This window comes from Phyllobates terribilis, unplaced genomic scaffold (genome assembly GCF_046119375.1).
Source record: "Phyllobates terribilis strain yellow unplaced genomic scaffold, ASM4611937v1 Scaffold_12__6_contigs__length_324123572, whole genome shotgun sequence".
NCBI lineage: Eukaryota > Metazoa > Chordata > Amphibia > Anura > Dendrobatidae > Phyllobates > Phyllobates terribilis.
Genome location: NW_027362772.1, coordinates 161,520,234 through 161,540,583, shown reverse-complemented (window position 1 = coordinate 161,540,583; position 20,350 = coordinate 161,520,234). Strand labels below are relative to the sequence as shown.

The window sequence follows — 20,350 nt, the reverse complement described above, 5'->3', positions numbered from 1 at the left end:
ACCTTTGCCAATTGTAGCTCTGCTCAAGTGGAGTGTGTTTGTCTGCTCTGTGCTCAGAGTTATATCCTGAACTCCATTGACGACATTGGAATTGCCTTTTAACCATCCGTTTGACTTGTCCCTGTGTCTTGATCCGCTACCTTCCTGATACTCTGACCTCAGATTGTTTCCTGACTACGCTTTTGTCTTTTCCCTCTGTCTAATAAAAGCCCTCTTGATACTGACCACAGACCTCTTGACTATCCTGCCCCATGGTTAGTCCATGTGTAGTGACTAGAATCACATTGAGTAGTGATTACCATCACACAGTCACCTTAAATTTACACGACAAACTAACCACATAGCTTTGTAAGAGATGGAGCAAGAAAAAAAAAACATTACTTTAGTTTTTAAATCTGTTCACCATTGCCCAAAAAAGATCTTTATTTAATAGGCAAGAGAGGATGATCAGTGCTCCCTTGGCATGACTAAATGAATTGGTGCACCGTTCCACCCATATTTAGGTTGCCACTCTTATTTTGATTGACAATGCTGGCTTTCCCAGAGCCAAAGCAATCTGAAGAGAAACCTTCATTATGTGAGCACTGTCCCTGTACAGGAGCAAGAAGACACATCACTCTCTCCTCTCTGTTGACATTGCTCAACTCCCCTGCTATCACCAGGAGCGAGCACAGAAATCACTTTCTCCTCACCGCTCGACTCCCTTGCTATCATTTTAGTGCAGGAGTGGGGACACAAATCACTTTGCCCTCGCTTCTGACATTGCTCGACTCCTCTGCTGTCACTTTAGTGCAGGAGCAGGGACACAAATCACTCTCTCCTCGCTGCTGACATCGCTCAACTCCCCTGCTATCAGTTCAATAGAGAAGCGAACACACACAAAATTGTCTCCTCGCTGCTCTCATTGCTAGGGTATAGATGCGTAGGAAGTGATGTCAGCAGCAAGGAGAGAGTGATGTGTCTTCTTGCTCCTGCTCAGGGACAGTGATCACATAATCATGGTTTATCTTTAGACACTGCTGGCACTGGGAAGGCCAGCAATGTCAATCAACATAGGATTTATCAAAATCTATATAATTGAGTGGAAATGTGCACCAAGGCATTTATCCACACCAAGGGTGCACTGAGCCTCCTAATTTGCAGATAAGAGTAAAGTTATTTTTTGGGGAGCAATGGAGGAACAGATTTAAAAATGAAAATACTGATTGTTATTGTTATTCCATCTAATACAAGGCTATAGGTTGAGTTTGAAGTGTAAATTTAGGGTGACAGACTCCCTTTAATTGTACATTGAGCTTCAGTTATGAGCAAAAGGGGCTGTATGCCATATTCCAGTCATACAAGAGACCAGCAGAGCCACAATTGTAGAACAACCAATAGAGTATATACGCACCGGGAGCTTATAAATATACAACCCAAAAAAACTAAAAATTAAAATTAGGTACAAACAACACACAGATGCAAAAGTTCAAAGATATCACTCAGGTCAAAACAAAGGAAGGAGGGAGAGAGATTTAGGGACTGAATCCGCTCTATAAAGTTCCCTTCCTAACCGCGGAGGAAGGCACCCTAATAATTTGATGTGGTGCCCCCGCTCAATGATGAATGCCTAAATTTGACCCTACCTAAACCCAAAAACTAGCCTGCTGACCAGTCGGAATGTCCCACTTGTCTGAAGAATTCACCCAGGGAGTGAATAGACTGCATCAGCCAGAGAAGCCTCATATGCCAGAGCAGAGGTAGAGAGAATGCAGCAGCCATTTTATGGTGAATCTGGATAGTGAGAGGACGTTACAGCTCAGAGCTTAGACATAGAGATACAGAAAAAGTCATAAAACACTGAACAAACATTACTGATAGTGAGTGCCAGCACTGAAGTGAAGAACAGTTACCATCTGTTTACCCATAGCTGTATGTGTTGAGGTCACTTTGACATTATTAAGGCTGTGTTTGTGTGAAAGAACTTGGGGTTGGATTCAGCCCTAGGAGACCTCAGAGTGTTACACACATCATTTCACAGCCATTGGATGCTTTGTATTTTTTGGAAAAACTCAGCAAAGCTAGCAAATTCGAATTACAAAAGGCTATTCACTAGGCATTAATATTTTTACTATCTTAGCACAGATTTTCACCTACCTCCACAGTTCATCATCTTACGGACATTGGTTGTAGACATTATTCTCTTGGTACGCAAGAAGTCAGCAATCTGCCCTCCAATGGGCACTATGATTGTCATAACCAAGTGTGGGAGTGCAGAGAGAAGTCCGACCTGCAGAAATGATATGCAATACATAAAGCAAAAATGGGAACTGCCAAGCGCCATCTGCAGCCGCTCCCTCCCCCATCTTACAATGTGCCTGAAAGTCAAAGGCCACACTTTGCAGGAAAAACCCAGTAAAACTTTATAACCTGCTCTCCTATAACCTGGTGGGTTATCAAAGCCATGAACGCGTGGTCACAACATCACCGGGACAGTTTCTCATTCTCTGGAAGTAAACAATTACATTTTCCTAAAGGTTTTGTTGAATTCATATATAAAGTAAAAGATAAATAAATAAATAAATAAACTACTATACAGTAGAGACCAAAAGTTTGGACACACCTTCTCATTTAAAGATTTTTCTGTATTTTCATGACTATGAAAATTGTACATTCACACTGAAGGCATCAAAACTATGAATTAACACATGTGGAATTATACACTTAACAAAAAAGTGTGAAACATATATATACACATATATATTCTTTTTTTATTTATCTTTTATTGTTATTATTATTATTTTTTTTTATTTTTATTTTTTTTAAACTATCTATTCATCAAAAACTTTAAGGAAAATGTACTTGTTTACTTCCAGAGAATGAGAATGTTTTTTTTTTAAAGATTTATTTCCTGAAATTGGAATATCCTTTAACATTTTTTATGTAATGGCTTTAAAGGAGTCATCCACCTTTAGGTACAGTTATTTTTTTCTTACAAAAATACATGTTTTTTTGGCTAAAAATCTTTTTTGCAGTTGGGTTCCACTAAATATGTTGCACAGTTTGCCTTCAATAGTCTTTGCACTGCATTCTCTATTGCTGGCTTCAGAGTGAGTTAACTGAGAATCCATTGGTGAGCTCATTCTGATGGTCCAATGGGACACTTTGAGACTCTTTTCTTTTGTGTTTTTGATTTTTTTTTAGCTAGACCTTAGCTGATTTATGAGCACAGACCACATCAAAGTTGAATGTTCAAGAAAGCAAAAAGTCTGTAAAAGCCAAATGATGCAACATTTTTAATGAAATCCAATTGCAAATATGATTTTTTAGCTTCAAATAAATGTATTTAAGTAAAAAAAACAGAAGGTGGACAACCCCTTTAACAATATTTGGAGGCAGCTGATAACTGAAGAGTGGATTGACTTGTAATAGATCGCTGGTTAGGAAAGAAACACATTAAAGAAGAGTAAACAGCTACAGAAAATATCAAATTGGAGATTTTATGGTTTTGTAGGTTTTTTTCATCCTGTCTATACAAAAAAAAAAATCCAGCACCAGATGATGAAAAAGCACAAGAGGGTTAGATTACTTCTTTCATCAGATTACATGAGCCGTTGACAGAAGTTTCAATCCCGTCCTGAAATAACCTCGTTAAACTGGCTTTTAGGCTGTGCTTTACGGCTTTAATGCTTCTCTCTACGGTTTTCATCAAAACCGCATGATGCTAAAATGATTTATTTAGGCAGACTATTGATCTCAGCTAGATTTAGCAAGTCAATAATGCATTGTCCACCGCAGAATAGACGTACCTTACTGATTTCAAAGCCAAACACTTCTTCAAAGTAAGCCGGCTGGCTAATTAGCAGGAGATAGAAAGTCCAACTGCGGCAAAAGTTGGCGACGATGATGGCGTACACTGGCATCGAGGTAAAGAACTTGCGCCATGGTGTCTTAAATTTCTGTAATCAAGCACATTAATGACAATCAGTCAGTCAGGGTCAGTATTTGGTAAAGAATTCATTTTTGTATCTGAAGAATATTTTTTTATTTGCCCTATTCATGGACACACGTGCCACAGAGGCAGACCATGCAACCGGCCTTTAATCTCAGCTCAGGTTGGTTCCATTCCTCCTCTCATTTGACCATTTTATGAACTCACATTTTCATCACCTATCCTTTAAGGGGTTATCTAGGACTACATTCTTTTTTTACTTTGAGCCAAAAAACTAAAAGGCAGGGTAGTCTACCTTCCTGTTATATCCGGTGCCAGCTCAGAGGGGTCACTGACTGCTCCCGCCGGTGATTCAGCTCCAATTCAACAAAGCAGCTCTTCTTTCTGGCTGCTCTCCGCAGTTAGGCAGTGGGGAGTCGGCTGTCAATGAGCATGATGTAGACAGCCACACAGAGCAGAGTGGAAGAGAAGCTGCTGCTGAAAATTGGAACCCATCACAGGCCCATCAGATCTAGACTATAAATCCTAAGTTTCCTCTACTATTAGTGAATAAGAATTATGGATTCACCATTAATGGGTTCATGAAACTTGTAGATTCTCCAATGCTTTCTTCAATGTATTTTCTTTCTTCCTCTGAAATGGTGGGATGCTGTGCCGGACTTTCATAGGACACAAGAATCCAGAACATATACCACATGAGCCCAAAGCTACCTGCGGGGAAAGTGCGTATGATATAATGTACAAATAAAAAAGCACATAATAATGTATTAAGAAATATTTCTAAAATAAAAAAAAATATTAAAAAGTATTTCTATATGTTTAGTGACTGTGTTTGACCTTTTATTAGGAATCATTATTGTTATGTATGTCTTTGGATAACCTATTTTTGTTAAAAAGTTTAACTCATGATCTCTGAACGCCCAACAATTGATTGTAATCTATGAAGAAGACCTGGTAATAAGCATCTAGTTTTACTCTAGCACCACCACAGGAGAAATAAAGAATTACATCATGCTCATTAAATTAATATGAAGCCCATGTAATGCAAGGACAAGCTGGGTCCTCCAGAGAGAGAGACACTCTTTGTAGTAGCTCTTCATGCTGACTTATTGATGGAGGTCCTAAATCAGAGACCCTCCTCTATTAATTCACACTTTCTGACTAGGATATGAAAAAATGCATTTTCTAATTAAGAAAACACCTCAAAACATTAACTTACCATAAACATAGAAAACTGAGCTCCATCCTGTATACTGGACTAGTACCCCTGCCAACGGCATAGCCACCACTGCTCCGGCGTAGGAACCTACAAAATATGGACATTACTAACCTGGAAGAATTTTTTAGATGTTTTATTACATTGCAGCAATTTTTATACAGTACAAGTAAGTTTTAATTTAATATTGTTTATATACAGTGGTGTGAAAGTGTTTGCCCCCTTCCTGATTTCTTATTCTTTTGCATGTTTGTCACACTTAAATGTTTCAGATCACGAAAAAAAATTAAATATTAGACAACGATAACACAAGTAACCATTAAATGCAGTTTTTAAATGAAGGTCTTTATTATTAAGGGAAAAAGAAATACAAACCTACAGGGCCCTATGTTAAAAATGATTGCCCCCCAATTAAAACACAAACTATCTGTGGTTTATCACATCGCTGGGAAGCGGAGTTCAATTTCCCTAGCCACACACAAGCCTAATTTCCCTAACCATGCTTGTTCTCAACCAAGAAGTCACTTAAATAGGACCTGCTTGACAAAGTAAAGTAGACCAAAATGTCTTCAAAAGCTAGACATCAGACTGCGATCCAAATAAATTCAGGAACAAATGAGAAACAAAGTAATTGAGATCTATCAGTCTGGAAAAGGTTATAAAGCCATTTCTAACGCTTTGTAATTCCAGCAAAACACAGTGAGAGCCATTATCCACAAATGGTGAAAACATGGAACAGTGGTGAACCTTCCGAGGAGTGGCCGGCTGACCAAAATTACCCCAAGAACGCTGAGACGACTCATCCAAGAGGTCACAAAAGACCCCACCGCAACATCCAAACAACTGCAGGCGCCTGCGCTGTTTCCTCTGTATGGATGGCAGAATGACTCACCGGCACCTGCGCACAAGTTCCCTGCTGCACAACACTACACTGACAGCAGGGAGAAGAGCGCCATCCATACAGAGAAAACAGCGCAGGCGCGGGATCCGGCCAGGAACTGCACATCACAGGGCCCTGTGACGTGCAGGGGAGGTGGGGTGAGTAAGGAAATAGGTCTAGTAGGTGGGCATTTCTTGGCGTCCGGGGGACACGAAACTTAGCAGAAATAATTTAATAAAAAAGCTATTACACAGCAACCAGACCGCTAATATGGGCCATACAGGTAGGTATAGATTCACATTTCTATCACCTGTATGCCAATATTAGAGGTCTGAAATGTCCCAGGGGGTGACAGATTCCCTTTAAGAATGGCTTAAATTCTTATTGTGGAGGCTGCATCGCTACTTTTCTCATGTATCACAAATTTGGTTGTTTGGGATATGTGGTCCTGGAGATGAACAGCCATTGTAGCTGGTGAGCAGATCTTTTCGGATTTATATCATGTATAAAAGTATCCTGTATACATAGTCTGTGTAACCCTAATACCGGTGCCCCTGCATGGTCCCTCTTCCTCCTTCATGCAGTGACGCCGACATATTCACTGCCCCGGCCGCGCGATGACCTCTCCGTCTCCTGCTGCCTGCTCTTGTGCACACAGTACAAGCTTGCCAGAGGCATGAGTTCCCCTGTTCTTAAAGGAACAGTGCTCGCACACTGAAAATACCCCCAGCAAATGGTTGGGAGGCATCTTGTATAAAAGGAACCCTCCCCAGTAGGGAGGTTCCTGAGCAACCCCTGTAGTTCCTTCTGTAGTGTGTGTGTGCAACTGTATGTTGCCAGGTCCCCTATCCTAGTATCCCATGTAGTTGAACATGAACCTGATCACCTGGTCTTTGTGTGGCCAGGACCCGAACCTGAACCCCTGGACCTTGTGTGGCCAGGGCCTGAATCGTATCTGGTGGCCCCTGAACCCGAAACCTCACCTGGCGTCTGAAACCGTGAGTCTGAAACCGTACCTGGAGGTCCCTTGAATGGAAAGGTGCACCTTGCAGTCCCTGTAGCCTGAATCCGCACCTGGCGGTCCCAGAAGCTGCACTGGCGGTACCTGAACCCTGAAGCTGCACTGGCTGTACCCGAACCCTGTAACCTGTGTCAGTCCTAGTTAGTGTTCCACAACCCTTATTGTCGGAGACTGTTCCAGTATCCAAATCCAGACCTGTCTGTAACTCCGTGTCAGTATCTGTTCTACCTGAGGATCCAGAATCTGTGAAGTCTGAACAGAGTCCGAACCCTCTCCTGCCAGTTACTACAAGTCCAGTCTGTGTCTACTAGGCTGACCCCTGGGGTCAGCAGCTGCAGTACTGGTGGCTACCTGCAGCTGAAGTCGGACTCTACCATCAGGAGCTCCAGTGAAAACCAGGTAGCAGCTTAGCTACGCCCCTCCTAGGTAAGCCCGGTCCCGTGGCACAGTGGGCCCACAAACCACATGCACCATACGAGTGCGTGACAGTCTGTGTGTATAAATTGCATATGTGCATGTAACAATGTGTGTATTTAGCAGGTGTGTACGGAGTGTATAGTGTATGTACATACAGTATGTAATTATTTGTGTATATGCTTTGTGGTTTTGTGTAGCTCATCTGAAAAGGTCTCCTGAAGTATGATGTGCCAAATTCTTTAACAGCTGGTTTGGCTTTCCAGTATAATTTTCACCCGTTTTTGGTATCATAATTATTAATAAATCTGCCATGCCTTTGCTTAGCTCACATTTTTTTAGCAAAGTGGGAAGAAAAAGTTACATATTTTTATTGCAAAACCATTGCATGCCAACATTATTTTACCCTTTCTTCCAACAGAAACTTTTTAGAAATGATTTGAGAAATTCTGCCTGTGTATTTATAGAGTATGTTCACATGTATATATGTATCTTTAGTGTTTGTGAATGTATGATGTATGGTGTGATGCGTTTACAGTGTGTGCACCTATCTAGTATTTATAATGTGTATGTTTGTAGTATATGTATAATGTGGATGCGTGTAATATTTGTGTGACTGTACCTAATGTTTGTTTTTTGTGTATGTATGCAGTGTTTATATTTTGTGTAGTGTTTGTAGTGCATGTATGTAGTGTTTGCAATGTGTGTATGTCTGTGTGTATACAGTATGTACTTTTATTTTACTCACTTATATAGTACCATTAATTGCACAGTTCTTTACAGACATCATATACTATGTAGTTTCTATTGTGCATATGTATGCAGTGTTTCTGTTGTGTATATACATATTGTTTGTATTGAGTGTATGTATGTAATATTTACACTGTGTGTATATACGAGTATTTGTACTATGTGTGTATGTAATATTTGCATTTTGGTGTAGTAGTGTATTGTGCACATGTATGCAGTGTTTGTATCATGTGTATGTAGTGTTTGTATTGTAGTTTTGTACATAGTGTTTGTATTGTGTGTATGTACGTAATGTTTGTATTTGAGTACATATGTAATATTTGTATTGTGTATGTACTATTTTTATAATGTGAATGTACATAGTGTTTGCAATGTGTGTAGGCATGCAATTTTAGTATACTTTTAAATGTATGCAGTGTTTGTATGGATATAATGCTTGCATTTGTAAAATATTTGTACATTTTACCTTTCGTGTCCCCCCCTATTCCCTCATAGACTGTAAGCTTGCGAGCAGGGCCCTCAATCCTTTTAATATTTGAGTTATGCTTGTTTGGTAATGTCTTTTTGTCTGTTCAATCCCCCCCCCCTAAAATTGTAAAGTGTTGCAGAATATGTTGGCACTATAAAAATTATTATTATTATTTGAGTATATCCGGTTTGCGTTTAGTTGGACCATCATTTATTTTTCAACAGGACAATGACCCCAAACACACCTCCAGGCTGTGTAAGGGCTATTTGACCAAGAAGGAGAGTGATGGGGGCTACACCAGATGACCTGGCCTCCACAGTCACCAGACCTGAACCCAATCGAGATGGTTTGGGGTGAGCTGGACCGCAGAGTGAAGGCAAAAGGGCCAACAAGTGCTAAGCATCTCTGGGAACGCCTTCAAGATTGTTGGAAGACCATTTCCGGTGACTACCTCTTGAAGCTCATCAAGAGAATGCCAAGAGTGTGCAAAGCAGTCATCAAAGCAAAAGGTGGCTACTTTGAAGAACCTAGAATATAAGACATATTTTCAGTTGTTTCACACTTTTTTGTTAAGTATATAATTCCACATGTGTTAATTCATAGTTGTGATGCCTTCAGTGTGAATGTACAATTTTCATAGTCATGAAAATACATAAAAATCTTTAAATGAGAAGGTGTGTCCAAACTTTTGGTCTGTACTGTATGTAGTATTTGTATAGTGTGTGTGCAGTATGTACTATTTCTATTGTGTGTATGTACATAGTGTTTGCAATTATGTGTATTTGTCTAAATTTGTATTGTGCGTGTCTAGAATTGTATTGTGTAGATGTATGCAGTGTGTGCATTGTGTGTATGTACTGTTTGTATTGTGTGTATATAATGTTTGTATTGTGTGCATATGTGCAGTATTTGTATTGTGTGTGTGTAGTGCTTTGCTATTGTGTATATGTATTGTGTATATGTTATTGAGTTGTATATACATAGTGTTTGTAATATGTGTATGGATGTAGTGTTTGCATTGTGCATATATGTATGTAAGTGGTGTTTGTATCGTGTATGTAAATATCTAGCATTTGTATTGTGTATATAGTGTTTCTTATGTCTGTATATATGTAATGTTTGTAATGTGTGTATAAATGCAGTGTTTGTATTGTGTATGTATATATCTAGTATTTGTATTGTGTATATAGTGTTTCTTATATCTGTATATATGTAATGTTTTTAATGTGTGTATAAATATGCAGTTTTGTATTGTGTATGTATATATCTAGTACTTGTATTGTGTATATAGTGTTTCTTATATCTGTATATATGTAATGTTTGTAATGTGTGTATAAATGCAGTGTTTGTATTGTGTATGTACAGTATATATCTAGTATTTGTATTGTGTATATAGTGTTTCTTATGTCTGTATATATGTAATGTGTGTATAAATGCAGTGTTTGTATTGTGTATGTATAGATCTAGTGTTTGTATTGTGTATATAGTGTTTCTTATGTCTGTATATATGTAATGTTTGTAATGTGTGTATAAATACATATATATGTAATGTGTGTAATGTGTGTATAAATGCAGTGTTTGTATTGTGTATGTATATATCTAGTATTTGTATTGTGTATATAGTGTTTCTTATGTCTGTATATATGTAATGTTTGTAATGTGTGCATAATAATGCAGTGTTTGTATTGTGTATGTATATATCTAGTATTTGTATTGTGTATATAGTGTTTCTTATATCTGTATATATGTAATGTTTGTAATGTGTGTATAAATGCAGTGTTTGTATTGTGTATGTATATATCTAGTATTTGTATTGTGTATATAGTGTTTCTTATATCTGTATATATGTAATGTTTGTAATGTGTGTATAAATGCAGTGTTTGTATTGTGTATGTATATATATAGTATTTGTATTGTGTATATAGTGTTTCTTATATCTGTATATATGTAATGTTTGTAATGTGTGTATAAATGCAGTGTTTGTATTGTGTATGTATATATCTAGTATTTGTATTGTGTATATAGTGTTTCTTATGTCTGTATATATGTAATGTTTGTAATGTGTGTATAAATACATATATATGTAATGTGTGTAATGTGTGTATAAATGCAGTGTTTGTATTGTGTATGTGTATATCTAGTATTTGTATTGTGTATATAGTGTTTCTTATGTCTGTATATATGTAATGTTTGTAATGTGTGCATAATAATGCAGTGTTTGTATTGTGTATGTATATATCTAGTATTTGTATTGTGTATATAGTGTTTCTTATATCTGTATATATGTAATGTTTGTAATGTGTGTATAAATGCAGTTTTGTATTGTGTATGTATATATCTAGTATTTGTATTGTGTATATAGTGTTTCTTATATCTGTATATATGTAATGTGTGTATAAATGCAGTGTTTGCATTGTGTATGTATAGATCTAGTGTTTGTATTGCGTATATAGTGTTTCTTTTATCTGTATATATGTAATGTTTGTAATGTGTGTATAAATGCAGTGTTTGTATTGTGTATGTATATATCTAGTATTTGTATTGTGTATATAGTGTTTCTTATGTCTGTATATATGTAATGTTTGTAATGTGTGCATAAATGCAGTGTTTGTTTTGTGTATGTATATATCTAGTATTTGTATTGTGTATATAGTGTTTCTTATATCTGTATATATGTAATGTTTGTAATGTGTGTATAAATGCAGTGTTTGTATTGTGTATGTATATATCTAATATTTGTATTGTGTATATAGTGTTTCTTATGTCTGTAGATATGTAATGTTTGTAATGTGTGTATAAATGCAGTGTTTGTATTGTGTATGTATATATCTAGTATTTGTATTGTGTATATAGTGTTTCTTATGTCTGTATATATGTAATGTGTGTATAAATGCAGTGTTTGTATTGTGTATGTATATATCTAGTGTTTGTATTGTGTATATAGTGTTTCTTATATCTGTATATATGTAATGTTTGTAATGTGTGTATAAATGCAGTGTTTGTATTGTGTATGTATATATCTAGTATTTGTATTGTGTATATAGTGTTTCTTATATCTGTATATATGTAATGTGTGTATAAATGCAGTGTTTGTATTGTGTATGTATATATCTAGTATTTGTATTGTGCATATAGTGTTTCTTATGTCTGTATATATGTAATGTGTGTATAAATGCAGTGTTTGTTTTGTGTATGTATATATCTAGTATTTGTATTGTGTATATAGTGTTTCGTATGTCTGTATATATGTAATGTGTGTATAAATGCAGTGTTTGTTTTGTGTATGTATATATCTAGTATTTGTATTGTGTATATAGTGTTTCTTATGTCTGTATATATGTAATGTGTGTATAAATGCAGTGTTTGTTTTGTGTATGTATATATCTAGTACTTGTATTGTGTATATAGTGTTTCTTATATCTGTATATATGTAATGTTTGTAATGTGTGTATAAATGCAGTGTTTGTATTGTGTATGTATATATCTAGTATTTGTATTGTGTATATAGTGTTTCGTATGTCTGTATATATGTAATGTTTGTAATGTGTGTATAAATGCAGTGTTTGTATTGTGTATGTATATATCTAGTATTTGTATTGTGTATATAGTGTTTCTTATATCTGTATATATGTAATGTTTGTAATGTGTGTATAAATGCAGTGTTTGTATTGTGTATGTATATATCTAGCATTTGTATTGTGTATATAGTGTTTCGTATGTCTGTATATATGTAATGTGTGTATAAATGCAGTGTTTGTATTGTGTATGTATATATCTAGTATTTGTATTGTGTATATAGTGTTTCTTATATCTGTATATATGTAATGTGTGTATAAATGCAGTGTTTGTATTGTGTATGTATATATCTAGTATTTGTATTGTGTATATAGTGTTTCGTATGTCTGTATATATGTAATGTGTGTATAAATGCAGTGTTTGTTTTGTGTATGTATATATCTAGTACTTGTATTGTGTATATAGTGTTTCTTATATCTGTATATATGTAATGTTTGTAATGTGTGTATAAATGCAGTGTTTGTATTGTGTATGTATATATCTAGTATTTGTATTGTGTATATAGTGTTTCGTATGTCTGTATATATGTAATGTGTGTATAAATGCAGTGTTTGTATTGTGTATGTATATATCTAGTATTTGTATTGTGTATATAGTGTTTCTTATGTCTGTATATATGTAATGTGTGTATAAATGCAGTGTTTGTATTGTGTATGTATATATCTAGCATTTGCATTGTGTATATAGTGTTTCTTATGTCTGTATATATGTAATGTGTGTATAAATGCAGTGTTTGTATTGTGTATGTATATATCTAGTATTTGTATTGTGTATATAGTGTTTCTTATGTCTGTATATATGTAATGTGTGTATAAATGCAGTGTTTGTATTGTGTATGTATATATCTAGTATTTGTATTGTGTATATAGTGTTTCGTATGTCTGTATATATGTAATGTGTGTAATGTGTGTATAAATGCAGTGTTTGTATTGTGTATGTATATATCTAGTATTTGTATTGTGTATATAGTGTTTCTTATATCTGTATATATGTAATGTGTGTAACGTGTGTATAAATGCAGTGTTTGTATTGTGTATGTATATATCTAGCATTTGTATTGTGTATATAGTGTTTCTTATGTCTGTATATATGTAATGTTTGTAATGTGTGCATAAAAATGCAGTGCTTGTATTGTGTATGTATATATCTAGTATTTGTATTGTGTATATAGTGTTTCTTATGTCTGTAGATACGTAATGTGTGTATAAATGAAGTGTTTGTATTGTGTATGTATATATCTAGTATTTGTATTGTGTATATAGTGTTTCTTATGTCTGTAGATATGTAATGTGTGTATAAATGCAGTGTTTGTATTGTGTATGTATATATCTAGTATTTGTATTGTGTATATAGTGTTTCTTATATCTGTATATATGTAATGTTTGTAATGTGTGTATAAATATGCAGTTTTGTATTGTGTATGTATATATCTAGTATTTGTATTGTGTATATAGTGTTTCTTATATCTGTATATATGTAATGTTTGTAATGTGTGTATAAATGCAGTGCTTGTATTGTGTATGTATATATCTAGTATTTGTATTGTGTATATAGTGTTTCTTATATCTGTATATATGTAATGTTTGTAATGTGTGTATAAATGCAGTGTTTGTATTGTGCATGTATATATCTAGTATTTGTATTGTGTATATAGTGTTTCTTATGTCTGTAGATATGTAATATGTGTATAAATGCAGTGTTTGTATTGTGTATGTATATATCTAGTATTTGTATTGTGTATATAGTGTTTGTTATGTCTGTATATATGTAATGTTTGTAATGTGTGTATATAAATGCAGTGTTTGTATTGTGTATATGTGTGTAGAGGTTTTATTGTGTATATAGTGTTTTTTATGTCTGTATATATGTAATGTGTGTATATAAATGCAGTGTTTGTATTGTGTATGTATATATCTAGCATTTGTATTGTGTATATAGTGTTTCTTATGTCTGTATATATGTAATGTGTGTATAAATACATATATGTGTGTAATGTGTGTATAAATGCAGTGTTTGTATTGTGTATGTGTATATCTAGTATTTGTATTGTGTATATAGTGTTTGTTATGTCTGTATATATGTAATGTGTGTATAAATGCAGTGTTTGTATTGTGTATATGTGTGTAGAGGTTTTATTGTGTATATAGTGTTTTTTATGTCTGTATACAGTACAGACCAAAAGTTTGGACACACCTTCTCATATAAAGATTTTTCTGTATTTTCACGACTATGAAAATTGTACATTCACACTGAAGGCATCAAAACTATGAATTAACACATGTGGAATTATATACTTTATAAAAAAGTGTGAAACAACTGAAAATATGTCTTATATTCTAGGTTCTTCAAAGTAGCCACCTTTTGCTTTGATGACTGCTTTGCACACTCTTGGAATTCTCTTGATGAGCCTCAAGAGGTAGTCACCGGAAATGGTCTTCCAACAATCTTGAAGGAGTTCCCAGAGATGCTTAGCACTTGTTGCCCTTTTGCCTTCACTCTGCAGTCCAGCTCACCCCAAACCATCTCGATTGGGTTCAGGTCTGGTGACTGTGGAGGCCAGGTCATCTTGGTCAAATAGCCCTTACACAGCCTGGAGGTGTGTTTGGGGTCATTGTCCTGTTGAAAAATAAATGATGGTCCAACTAAACGCAAACCGGATGGAATAGCATGCCGCTGCAAGATGCTGTGGTAGCCATGCTGGTTCAGTATGCCTTCAATTTTGAATAAATCCCCAACAGTGTCACCAGCAAAGCACCTCCACACCATCACATCTCCTCCTCCATGCTTCACGGTGGGAACCAGGCATGTAGAGTCCATCCGTTCACCTCTTCTGCGTCGCACAAAGACACGGTGGTTGGAACCAAAGATCTCAAATTTGGACTCATCAGACCAAAGCACAGATTTCCACTGGTCTAATGTCCATTCCTTGTGTTCTTTAGCCCAAACAAGTCTCTTCTGCTTGTTGCCTGTCCTTAGCAGTGGTTCCCTAGCAGCTCTTTTACCATGAAGGCCAGCTGCACAAAGTCTCCTCTTAACAGTTGTTGAAGAGATGTGTCTGCTGCTAGAACTCTGTGTGGCATTGACCTGGTCTCTAATCTGAGCTGCTGTTAACCTGCGATTTCTAAGGCTGGTGTCTCAGATAAACTTATCCTCAGAAGCAGAGGTGACTCTTGGTCTTCCATTCCTGGGGTGGTCCTCATGTGAGCCAGTTTCTTTGTAGCGCTTGATGGTTTTTGCAACTGCACTTGGGGACACTTTCAAAGTTTTCCCAATTTTTCGCATTGACCTTCATTTGTTAAAGTAATGATGGCCACTCGTTTTTCTTTACTTAGCTGCTTTTTTCTTGCCATAATGCAAATTCTAACAGTCTATTCAGTAAGACTATCAGCTGTGTATCCACCTGACTTCTGCACAACACAACTGTTGGTCCCAACCCCATTTATAAGGCAAAAAATCCCACTTATTAAACCTGACAGGGCACACCTGTGAAGTGAAAACCATTTCCGGTGACTACCTCTTGAAGCTCATCAAGAGAACGCCAAGAGTGTGCAAAGCAGTCATCAAAGCAGAAGGTTGCTACTTTGAAGAACCTAGAATATAAGACATATTTTCAGTTGTTTCACACTTTTTTGTTAAGAATATAATTTCACATGTGTTAATTCGTAGTTTTGATGCCTTCAGTGTGAATGTACAATTTTCATAGTCATGAAAATACAGAAAAATCTTTAAATGAGAAGGTGTGTCCAAACTTTTGGTCTGTACTGTATATGTAATGTGTGTATATAAATGCAGTGTTTGTATTGTGTATGTATTTATCTAGCATTTGTATTGTGTATATAGTGTTTCTTATGTCTGTATATATGTAATGTGTGTATAAATACATATATATGTAATGTGTGTAATGTGTGTATAAATGCAGTGTTTGTATTGTGTATGTGTATATCTAGTATTTGTATTGTGTATATAGTGTTTGTTATGTCTGTATATATGTAATGTGTGTATAAATGCAGTGTTTGTATTGTGTATATGTGTGTAGAGGTTTTATTGTGTGTATGCAGTGTTTGTATTGTGTATATGTGTGTAGAGGTTTTATTGTGTGTACGTAGTGTTTGTATTGTGTATATGTGTGTAGAGGTTTTATTGTGTGTATGCAGTGTTTGTATTGTGTATATGTGTGTAGAGGTTTTATTGTGTGTATGCAGTGTTTGTATTGTGTATATGTATGTAGAGGTTTTATTGTGTGTATGCAGTGTTTGTATTGTGTATATGTGTGTAGAGGTTTTATTGTGTGTATGCAGTGTTTGTATTGTGTATATGTGTGTAGAGGTTTTATTGTGTGTATGCAGTGTTTGTATTGTGTATATGTGTGTAGAGGTTTTATTGTGTGTATGCAGTGTTTGTATTGTGTATATGTGTGTAGAGGTTTTATTGTGTGTATGCAGTGTTTGTATTGTGTATATGTGTGTAGAGGTTTTATTGTGTGCACGTAGTGTTTGCTCTGCGTGTCAGTGCTTGTGTGTAGCATGTAAATATGACTCCCCATTTTCCTTAATGTGGGCATTACTTTTCAGACACTCTCAAAGCCCCTAAGGAAACCAGAACCTGCTCCTTCCAATCAATGGCCGTGCATTATTAATGTTTTTATTTTTAGAGAGCCAAGAGGACTGTTCTTCCTTAAACAAAACCATTTTATACAATCTATTTCCTGGCATCCAGAACGTTTGAATGACATTCACGGAAACATCTCGACTCTATTTTTATGGAAGGTGTAAAAAAAGAAAATCGTGAAGTACTAAAACATTTCCCTCATAAATAAAAGATGAAGCAAGTGAATCTCTCATCTGTCCATTTCTGTGCAGTTAACACTCTATTCAGCCATTTCATAGCTTTACCTTTCTCTGACATCAATATGGCTGACAATACATCTCTTGCACAGGATGCCACCTTGCTTTACTATAGTCTTGAATAGCAATATTTTTTTGTTACATAGCACCAGTACTTTATCTGCAATAGGCCCCTAAACTACCACGTGCTATTTATAATGTTATAAGGCAGAGGGGCATGTGGGCCCCCTCTTGCCCTAAGCCCATCTACATATCTGAAGACCTGTCATTCAAGAGTCTGACAAATCTGTATGATATTGATGAGGGAGTCTTAAAGTGGACCCTTCACTGTTTTTTTTACTTTAAATTGAGTGCCTCTTCCAATTGTACACTGTCCATTTTAAGACATGATTAGATATCAAAATCAAACATCAGAATGATGTCAGTTTGAGGCTAAATACCCTGTCTGAGAACTGATTTTGACTAGTAATTCTGACGAGTTATTCTGACAAGTGATTTTTACAACTATAATAATAATAAAAAAAAAAGTAACTGTTCGCTGATGGGACTTGAACCCAAAATTCTGTGTCCCAAAGCCAGTGCACTAACCACTAAGCTATAAACTCATTTGTTAAAACTTTGGAGTTCTATTTGGTTACATGATTTTCAGTGCAAACTTGTCTATAACTCATTGGGACTTATGCACAGACTGCAAGCAAGCCAAATTCAAATGATGTTTGATTTTGATGTGTGAGTCTGATGTCTGACTTTCTTCAAACATCTGAATCACAATCACAATGAGTTTTAGTCACCATGAGTATTTTCATGTTGAATGTCATAAGACAAGAAAAGCTGCCAGCTACTATCAATTGACTGGATAGTGCAATGGGAAGGCATCAGCCTCTGAAACTACAGTGTTAGAGTTCAAATCCTGATAGTACTAACAGTTTTGTTTTGTTTTGTTTTTTTCTAAATTATGCCTATTTAGCACACAAACTACAGGGGTGTTTTAGTTTTAATATCTGACACTCTGATTGTCATCCTAATGTGTTAAGAGTTTCAGACACGCTGTCTATTTGCATGGTAAATTACATAGTCAAAGTAAATTGGGGGGCACTAATTTACTACATATCTATTTCCAAGTGACTTTATATTTGCGTAATTTCTTAAAGGGGTCTAATGATAAAATGTCTTTATTGTAAATTTTTATTTCCATCGACCCAAGTACTGGCTGCAAACTCCCAATTTACTTTGGCTATGTAATTTACCATGCAAATAGACAGTGTGTCTGAAACTCTTAACACATCAGGATGACAATCAGAGTGTCAGATATTAAAAGTAAAATACCCCTGTAGTTTGTGTGATAAAAAGGCATAATTAAAAAAAAAAAATCTTATTCCTATCAGGATTTGAACGCTAACACTGTAGCTTCAGAGCCTGATGCCTTACCATTACGCTATCGAGTCTCAACACAACTGGCAACTTTTCTTGTCTTATGATATTAAACATAAAAATACTCAGGGTGACTAAAAGTCAATGTGATTCTGATGTTTGAAGAAAGTCACACATCAGACTCACACATCAAAATCAAACATCATTTGAATTTGGCTTGCTTGCAGTCTGTGCATAAGTCCCAATGAGTTATAGACAAGTTTGCACTGAAAATCATATAAGCAAATAGAACTCCTAGGTTTAAAAATTGAGTTTACAGCTTAGCTGTTAGTGCACTGGCTTTGGAACACAGAATTTTGGGTTCAAGACCCATCAAGCAAACAGTTACCGTTTTCTATTATTATTATTAGAGTTGTAAAAGTCACTTGTCAAAGTCACTTGTCAGAATCATTTGCCATTCTGATGTTTGATTTTGATATCTGATCATGTTCTAAAATGGACACTGTACAACTGCCTCTGTTCCACTGTTTCTAAAACAGTCTTTCTTTTTCTTCTATGTCCCTCCATTCCAAAGTTATGCCCCCTGGTAATAAAGGTGCACATTTTTCCTTCAACAAACTGGGTGTGATCCACAGAAGTTCCCTGTAGGTGTGGCCATGTTTGGATTGGCTGGCATCAGAGGAAAAAAGCAAACGCCCACAGAGAAGTTCTGTGGTACACGCCCTGCAGATTAAAGTGAACATCTGCACCATTATTACTAGAGGGCATAACTCTGGAAGAGAGGGGCACAGAAAAGAAAGAAATACTGTTCCAGAATCAGCGGAGCAGTGACAATCGGAGGAAATACATAGTTTAAAATAAAAAAAATCTGTAAAAGTTCCTCTTTAATGGCAGCCATGTCCCTCTGCTTTTCCAAAACAAATAGAAGTACTTTGATATCTGCTCCAATCCGATGCTTCGGAAGAGGGTCACATGACTTAGTAACTCTTCTTCATGCTTAACATCACAGACATAGGTAAACCCTACGACTGTTTCTGAGTTATTCAGGCGTGTGAGTACTACAATTGCAGTATGGGAAATGTAGATTATGGCTCAGTGGAAGAGTTCTGCCAAAATAAAAACAGACTGGAAGTTCTGGATGAAATCGTGTTGCGCATGCTCAGAAATCCGATGTAGACAACTTAAGACCCCAATTCATCATTACTGTTTTTTCCAGTTTTCTGGAGTAATTTGGTCCTTTTCTAGTGACTTTAGCATTTACTCCTTATTCTGTATAGGTTTTGTGTCACTTTTTAGGTTTTTAGGTAAGTCTTTTTTCTATTTTTCCTTGACAACTTTGCTTATCCAGATGTTTTAGGCAGATTCATGAAATGGTACAAAAGGGGATGTTCTCCAGCACCAAAAGAAAGTAATTAAAAATTAGCCTTTAATCATATAGGATTAAAAAAAAATTAAGAGAATGTGCACATATTAAAAAAGAAAAGTCATAAAATGCTCACGCGTTTTGGGTTTTTCTACCCGAAATGCGTGAACATATTGGGTTTTCTTTTTTAATATGTGCACATTCTCCCAATTTTATATTTGGCCATTTTGCCTTATTAAGATTACTATTCATTAGGAAGAGATTTATTCCAACTATCCCCAATTTAGTCAATTTTCAAGAAAAACAGATTTCTCTTATGGGCGCAATAAACATTATATATAGTGTCATTAAAGGGACAGGATGGAAATTGTATTGAAACTACATTACCACAGAAAGCTGTCGTAGCCAGTCTACTGCGCTCCAAGGGTGGTGCCCACTTGCTCCAGATTCCATGGCATGCCGGGTATGTTACTCCCTTTATCATGACAAAAGAACATAAGTGAAAAATAGATAAA

At 35.8% G+C, this 20,350-nt stretch overlaps 1 protein-coding gene across 1 annotated transcript in view; it reads right to left on the bottom strand.

Annotated features, from left to right (window-relative positions):
* SLC17A7 (solute carrier family 17 member 7) overlaps positions 1 to 20,350 on the bottom strand; it is a 194,691-nt gene that overhangs the window by 6,897 nt on the left and 167,444 nt on the right. The window contains exons 5-9 of the mRNA XM_073656469.1: positions 20,223 to 20,310; positions 5,151 to 5,237; positions 4,500 to 4,642; positions 3,789 to 3,938; positions 2,137 to 2,269 (exon numbers count right to left, since the gene is read on the bottom strand). Of these exons, the coding sequence (XP_073512570.1) occupies positions 2,137 to 2,269; positions 3,789 to 3,938; positions 4,500 to 4,642; positions 5,151 to 5,237; positions 20,223 to 20,310 (601 nt within the window). The remainder of the gene's footprint in view (positions 1 to 2,136; positions 2,270 to 3,788; positions 3,939 to 4,499; positions 4,643 to 5,150; positions 5,238 to 20,222; positions 20,311 to 20,350) is intronic.